This window comes from Danio rerio, chromosome 21, assembly GCF_052040795.2.
Source record: "Danio rerio strain M-AB ecotype USA chromosome 21, GRCz13ab, whole genome shotgun sequence".
Taxonomy (NCBI): domain Eukaryota; kingdom Metazoa; phylum Chordata; class Actinopteri; order Cypriniformes; family Danionidae; genus Danio; species Danio rerio.
Window position 1 is genome coordinate 43,513,999 of NC_141041.1, and position 8,502 is coordinate 43,522,500.

An 8,502-nucleotide genomic window follows, 5' to 3' on the forward strand; every position below is an offset into this window, starting at 1 on the left:
ATATTTACCGGTATCACTGTGTGAAAGGGGCTAAGATCTTTTGCACCAGTCGACAAAGTCAAACAAAAACACCAAACACATTTTATCAGTTTTATTTTTTTTATACTTAAAAATGAGCAGTAACTGGCAGTTGACGGTTACAATTTGATTATCTAAACAAGGTTAAACTACTGAAAAAGCAAGTTCAGAGTTATGGAAAGCTTATTTACAGGATCACCTTTGCCTCCATGACTCGCATGTGTAGTGCAGCAGGTCATAAGGCATCATAGTCATCCTCATCTTCATGCTTCCTCTTCAGAGATGTGGACTCGCTGGATGAATTCTGAGACACCATATTGGTGGTAATGAGGATGTTTTTGGAGCCGATGAGAGATGGGTTGATGAGGACATTTTGCACTGTGGGAGTGGTAGGAGTAGCTGTGAACAAAACCAATTTTAAAAAGTTGTTAACGTAATTGTATTGTTCCTAAAACAGACTTTTTTTTAAATTTATTTAAATTTTTTTTTTTAAATTAACAGCTTAAGTTCGTGCAGACTTTTAAACTACACAGGAGTGGGAAGGTATTTGCACTCTTCTCTATTTCACTCATGGCAAACTAATGATTTGAGGGGATGATTAACTAATGATTTAAACGGATGTTCCAAAAAAGATGCAAATGGTTCAATTTTGATTAAAAATTACTTTTAAAAAAATTCTGTAGAATAACTTGCATGGATTAATTGTTCACGTCAACACGTGACGTTTACATGGACATCAGTAATCTAATCATTTGCTTTAATCTAATTAAGAGAATAATAAGACTAAGGTATTTACATGAGTTGCTTTTTGAGTGTTCCTTACATGATCGCGTTTTACATGTTATAGCACATAATTCGATTAACGTCATTGCATCACCGCGCTATCCGCATTTCCTCCAGAGTTTGATACAATTTCAGGGGTTAATTTTTTTTATCTGCAGTTTGGCACTTTCACTTTTATTCACAAGCATTTTATGCACGCCCTCCATGACAAACAAAATATTGGATAAAACTATGAACTGCTGGAAGCGATGTTGCAATGGAAGTTCATACCACATGCTGAATGGAAGAAATGCAGGAAATTTCGCAATGCAGGTGTCTGTGGTCTGCACTGACTCGGTAGGTGCAAAGCGTGTAAAACAGGTGTGTGTGTGTGTGTGTGTGGACTATCCTGTCGCAAAACGCGGTGAAAAGTCCTTCATGACGGTAATAGTTTGATTAAGGTTTTTACATGTCAGTACTGCACTTCAATAATGCGATTAAAATCGCCATACTCCACATCTTAATTCGATTTCTCTTAGTTCGATTATGAATCTTAATCTGATTAAATTAATTAAAAAATAATAGTAATTAAAAAAAAAAAAAAAAACGCCGTTATCCACAACTCTTAATCAGAGTATTGTCTTAATCGCATTAAAATCAAATTATTGGTGTCCATGTAAACGTAGTCAGTGTGCTCTAACAAAACAAACACTGTAAATTTTTATTTCATGAAATGTTTAATGTTATCTTCTCACTGAGCACTGACACAAGAACATCACCCAAATGACACTTTGAATTACAAACTTTCATTTGGTTAAACTGTGTAAATTTATAAAACTAAATGTCTGAATCAAAGCAGTACATAAAAACTAAACAAAAAGGCAAAATCCACTATGAAAATTGTAGACTTAACAATGACGGAATGAACTAAAATCCCATGAATCACGATAAATGAGTCAGAAATTTTAAATTAACAATAAATAAAAATAAAAAAAATCAGGGGTAGCCGTTTTTGTCACCATCATTCATACACAAAACATTCACTTAGTTTTTAATAGATTTTATATCCAGAGGCATCAAATGCTGTTTGATATGGAAAATTTGCTTTAATAACATTAAATTCTAAACCACAAAAAAGCCCTTTCAGGAAACACTCAGATTTTTTTTTATAAATCAATAAATTGTGTAAATTTGAAACTTTGCCACTAATATTTTCCTTCAAAACTTTGCTTCCTCGTTTTCAATTCAATAAAAATCATAGGCCATACATTGTTTTATTAGAACTCTGTAAATTACAAATTAAAATGAATCTACAAAATTATTCAAATTTGCTCAGGCGACTGTTTTAATGTAGAAGCTGATACCTGACTTGACCGAGGCAGTCTGCGATGAGGGAATCTGAACGGTGAATCGCTGGCCAGTCAGTGACACTGGTGTTCCCACTTTTGTCCCCACTGTCTGCCCTGACGGTGTACCTGTGAAAAGCACGATGGCAATCCTTAAACTTGATTGAGATTTTGTACTTATTCAAGGGTGTAACAAAACAATCACTAATGTGATACAACTTATGATACTGAACTAACAGTATGATATTTTAAGCTAAAATATAAGACATTACTCTACAAGACACTGTCATTTTAAAGGGATAATCAGTGGATTTTTGTACATTACATTTTAAAATTTAAACCCTTCGCTTTTATACAAAACAAATTTAAAACATCTTACTACTAAAACTAAATGTGATATGGACTTCTAAATAATATTTGCACTCAGAGAAGTGCTTCTCGAGTTTATAAGCTGTCAAAACAATCACAATTATAATCGTAAAGTGTATCAAAATGACCATTTCAAACTTTAAAACATTAAAGCACAGTCACCAAGGTTACGCTTACTGGGAGTTAGGGAACAGAGGCCAAATATTACAATGGGAGAGTTCACAGTGATCATGGTGGGTATTTCAGTGATAGCTAGAGTCATCATAAAACACTGGAAAACTCCAAAAATTCCAGAGTTAAAAGAATGGGTCAATATAATGACTAAAATAGCGTTGCACGAACATTTACCTTACAAATTACATAATAAGGACAAAGCAGGGGTCCCTGTACGTATTGCATTGTGGGAAGACTATTGGTCTGTGACTTAAGTCTTGTAACACCATTTAAAACTACTCACCAGGTTCTTTTTTTAATGTAGTACCTACCTTTGTCCATAGTTACCACTGTGCACATCCTGGCTTTACATTTAGTAGGCCTACAGTGATCATTTGTAATATGCGTTTGTATTATTTTGTCATGAACCAGAAGAAAACAATAAAAAACTTGAATAAAAAAAAAGTTATTTTATCATTTACTCCCTCACAAATGAAAAAGTCTGTATTTACTAGTGTGTGAATTGTAAATATATCACCGTATAGTCATTGTGTCCTTCAGAAGACTTGGGCCCAATCCCAATTCCACACCTTGGCCCTTACCCCTTGTTTTGCGCGTTCCTGTGAAGGGGGTAGGGGTATCCCAATTCTCTTTAGCTTAAAGGCGTAGGGCTAAGGGCAAGGGGTAGATACCACTTCGAATGAAGTTTTTTCAGGACCACACTCGAAACCAAGGGGTAAGAAAATTTCCCAGAATACACCAGCCACAGCTGCACCCGGAAGTAGATCCCCAAATTAGTATTTTTTATCATTATTACGAATTTTTACAACAAACAAGCACATGTTTTAATATAGTCATAATCGCGTTGGTGTTTTACCGTCATGCTTAAAAAAAAAAAAAAAGTAAAATAAATAAATAAATTTTTTAAAAAAAGCTAAAATAAACATCGCAAAATTTCGATCTATAATCCCTAATCATAACTCCTGTACAGCAGTTCCACAACATTCTGTCACTCGATGACACTCGAATGCCCTGTCAGAAAAGTCTAGTGGCTGGGAATGAGCTTTTTACAGTGTCTGCTATAATGTTTATAATGTTATTGTTGTTAAATATGGGTGCAAAAATAGAATTGGGATTGGACCCTGATTTTAGACTTGACAGCTGGATTAATAATTCTACGATGCCTTGCGAAGTTAGATTGCATTTTTTCAAATTTTATATAATAATTGATTGCATTGCAACCCTAATATAGAGTTAAGGGCAACAATTTTCACCCGCCTGTGCAATATTTAAATAAATCAGTTATTAAAACTATTAGATTTAGAAATGTGTTGGAAAAAATCTGTTAAACAAATCAGGGAAAAATATTAAACTAATGTAACAGGAGGGATAATAACTCCGACTTCAACTGTATATCACATTTTATTATTATTGTTGTTTTATTATGTACAAATATACATTAGAAATCATCAGCACCTAAACTGTCCTGTGTGCCGTTAAGCAATTTAAAGTGTATAGTAATATGTGTATCAAAAATAAATCAAATAAAAATAACTGACCAAGTGTTGGAGTACTTGGCCTGCTGGAGACCGCCCCAACACTCAAGCGTGGAACTGTTATCCTGCCCGCGGATGAAGACACCTAGACATGTAAAACACCACCATATAAGATACACATGATCACACACAATAAAAGCTTAGCGATCACCCAAACACATTTTTTAAACACAAATTTATATTTTTTTTTTTATCAAATCTGAGAGAATTGTGTCAACATTGAATGACTTTTCAACCATGATTTAAACATAAATTCTTAAATTAAATAGCTTAAATATGGATTAATTTTGTCACATCTTTATGAATATTTTGAAGAGTTGGACAATCTTTCAACAGAAATCTCTCAGATTTCTTATAGTTTAAGAATGATGAGAAAATGCCCATTTTCTTTCAATTAAAGGTTTTCATACCATACGAATTTCTAACCTAAAATATTAAGTTATATTTACAGTAAATATGAAATCTGATGTAATTAAGCAGATCATGAAAATCCGGTTTGCAGTAAATGCTGCTCCATACACATAAAAAAGCTAAATCAAAATCAAAAAATAATCATTTGAATAATAATCTGGAATTTTTGGATAACATCATTCAAAAGTGACTTCTGTGTGACAGCATTAATATATTACTACAACATGTTACTGAGAATTCATGCATCACCAAATCCTAATTTTACATCGGAATGACAATGTATTTTATCACAACATACTGCTTAAAACAATACCTTTTTCTGGAGGGACTTTAGTCTGTAGTTTGGTGCAGTGAGACAGTAACGGTCTGGAGGAAGACGAGGACCTGTGTACGGTTTGATCAGAGGCAAAGGTGTTTGGTTCTTTTGCCTCGCAATGTCCAGCAGAAACTGAAACAATACCCCAAACATCACTATTATTAAATAACTGAAGTCAAGCGTCACAACTCATAAATGAAAAACTTCATCAAGAGAATCTTACATCTCGTGGCGGAGGAGACGTGAAGGACTGATCCACTCGACACTGGATCGCTAACCTTATATCATCTGCATCCACACTGGACTTCTTGGCATGGGCAGAATATATTTTGGCATCCTCAATAATAGTGGTTACATATCCTGAAAAAAAATTCAGCAATGTTAAGTTGTAATTAGGTAAATTTACTAGCACATAAATGTTATTCAAAGTTTCTGTAGATTTGTTTTGTAATCTAAACCATTTGAAGAGCAATCAATTAATTACAAATCTATATGTTCACTACATAAAAACATCAGCAAAACTTAATTTCCAATCCTCCAAATATTCAATACTACCTCTGTTTGACAAAATAATACTCAAACTAATATGTGTAATTAATTTACTGTACTTCTGATCACAATGCACAATAATTTTCCAGTGTAAACGTTAATAAATTCTTCAATCATTAACCATTATAAAAGTTACATTGTTTTCACAAAAACATCAGCAAACCAAAAACGTTAACTTTGGATTTGATAAAATGTGAAAAATAAGGTTTTTGTTCATGCTTAAAGACACAATTGTTTTAATTAAAATTTCTCGAAAAGTAAGCTCACTTAGGGGTATTATTTTGATTTAAGAAGTGTTTACCTATTTGTACTGTAAAAATAATATACATATACATACATATATAGACACACATGTAAACATTTCCTGCTTCAATTTAGGAGCTTTAATGTGTGAAATTTTTTTTAATTTTTCCTCCAAAAAAACTAAACAAAAAAAAAAACTATTTAATTGGTAAAAATTGAAGGCTTACTTACTGTATGTAAACTCCAGCATTTGATTGACCACTCTGGGTTCGTACTCCGTGATCCCCATGTCTTTAAGAATCTGCATCATAACCTTTAAAATAAATTACAACAATTACATATTCAAAAATATAACACTAATTATTAATAATATATAAAGATAAATAAAATTTCCAAATAAAAAATTAATGAGAAATTTGCATTCTATAACTGTAAACTTAGTTATTAGCATTAAAATTGCATACTTACAGCGATGCTCAAATGCCAATTTTAATTCACATTTTAAAGTATTTAATGTTAAATGCAAAATCCACAAAACATTTTTATACATTACTTCAAATTAAATCTCAATCTTGATTCAAGGGGACGAGTTAACGTTAGCGCGCTAACGTCTGTAAGCGCTCAATGAAGAAAAACTTAAGCAAATAAACTACACAGCCGCAATTCAAACATGCCAATATAATCGCTATGTTCAAAATGACAATTAAAACACGCACCGCAATGATAAACAGATTTTCTAAAACAATTTTTACCTGTGCATCTTTGGGCACTGTTTTCGGAGACGCCATTTTTTACTCCTCCTCGAAAGAGTTGTGTGTATCGACTAGAGCGAGCGAGCGAGCAGCCTTACCTAGACGACATTTTAGCCAAAACATGGGCGGTGTCAAAGCAGCGCTGCCAATCGGAATGAAGAAAACCTGAGTGACAGAGATAAACACCAATCATTGAGATATGCAAATATTCAGCCCACTTGAGACGCTCCATGTGATTCGAGCAGCCAATCAGCAGCGGTTTATACATTTCACTCGGACCAAATGCAGCACGTGCCTGCGGTGATAGGAGGTCTGATTCGTTTTCGCGAATCGGTTCTTTTGAACAGCTCATTTCAATCAACTCTTAAAAAATACCACAGACAGCAAAAACCATAGATGCAACATTAGGTATATCTGCATATATTTATCATTAGTATTTGAATTTTTTTCATGCACTCAAGTAGTAGGTCACTGGTTCAAACCACAACTGGGTCAGTTAGCGTTTTTATGAGGAGTTTGCATGTTCTCCCTGTGTTCCCGTGGGTGTTCTCTGGGGGCCCCTGTTTCCCCCACAGTCCAAAGACATGTGGTACAGATGAATTGAATAAACTAAATTGGCTGTAGTGTATGTGTGTGAATGAGTGTGGATGGGTGTTTCCCAGTACAAGGTTGCAGCTGGAAGGGCATCCGCTGTGTAAAACATATGCTGGATAAGTTGGTGGTTCATTCTGCTGTGGCGACCCCAGATTAATAAAGGGACCAAGCCAAAGGAAAATGAATGAATGAATATTTGATATTTTGAAAGAAACAAAAAAATACAAAAATACAACGTAGGTCATTAACCCTTTATTTAAAAATATGTATTTTATGTGGGGCGTCACGGTGGCACAGTGGGTAGCACGATTGCCTCACAGCCTGAAGGTTGCTGGTTAGAAACTTAGGCTCCCCCATAGCAAAATTTCTAGGCCCAGATCTGGCCCAAACCATCAGCATTTGCTTGGCCCACATGCCACAGTGAATTACGGTACATGATTGGACCAAGTCTGGCTTACATAAAATAGGCAAACATGGACCATAACTGGGCCTGAACTGGGCCAGATATGTTGGTGTGTTAGTGCGACTCCAATGTTTTTATAAACCCACGAAGCATTTCGCTTTATGGCTGCGCTGTTTCTTGAAGCAATCTGATTGATAGAATTGTTTCTTTAAACAAAAATAATTTAAATGTATTTTAAAAGTGGTTCAAGATAGGTTGAACTTACAAAGCCCACATATACATTTTAACATCTAGGCCAAAAACTAAATTTGATATCTGGCCCAATTCTTGTGTGCCGCCTGTAAGACGGTTCCACCTCAGCAAAACCTGGGCCATGTTTGGCCCAAATGCTGCATGCCAGTGCCAGACAAATGCCTGCTGTGCCAGCTTTATGCCAAATCTGGGCCAGAATTCTTTGCTACCCGCCTGGGTCGGTGACATTTCCGTGTCGAGTCTGCCTGTTCTCTCCGTACTCGTGTGGGTTTCTTCCGGGTGCTCCGGTTTCCCCCACAAGTCCAAAGACAGGTGCAGGTGAACTGGGTATGAAACCTTGTCCGTAGTGTATGTTTGTGAATGGGAGTGTATAGGTGTTTCCCTGTGTTCGGATGGAACTGGAAGGGCATCCGCTGCGTAAAACATATGCTGGATAAGTTGGCGGTTCATTCTGCTGTGGTGACTACAGATTAATAAAGGGACTAAGCCTAAAAGAAAATTAATAATATATTTTGTGTGTGTGTGTGTGTGTATATATAAATGATGACAAATTTCTACATTTAACCTTTTTTTTAGGTGTTTTTTTACCTTTAAGAGAGAACGGTGGAGATTACAGACAAGAAAGTACTGGGATAGTGGAGAGAAAAGAGAGGGATCTGTAAAAAGCCCTCAAGCCAGGAATCAAACTCAAGTCGGCACACTTAACCACTAGTGACTAGACCATTAGTGCCTTAACTTTTTTGTGAAAGGCCAAAAGCTAAACTTGATTGCTGTAAAT

At 35.1% G+C, this 8,502-nt stretch overlaps 1 protein-coding gene and 1 long non-coding RNA gene across 2 annotated transcripts in view; both read right to left on the minus strand.

Annotated features, from left to right (window-relative positions):
• The window catches only part of LOC147838945 (uncharacterized), a 1,276,407-nt gene that overhangs the window by 619,345 nt on the left and 648,560 nt on the right, over positions 1-8,502 (minus strand). The gene's annotated exons all lie outside the window — the stretch shown is intronic.
• taf9 (TAF9 RNA polymerase II, TATA box binding protein (TBP)-associated factor) lies at positions 77-6,628 on the minus strand. Its single transcript, NM_001044395.2, is given in 7 exon segments — positions 77-417; positions 2,145-2,255; positions 4,208-4,289; positions 4,929-5,063; positions 5,155-5,291; positions 5,955-6,036; positions 6,476-6,628. Coding segments are annotated over 7 exon segments (747 nt in total). The 5' UTR covers positions 6,512-6,628; the 3' UTR covers positions 77-253.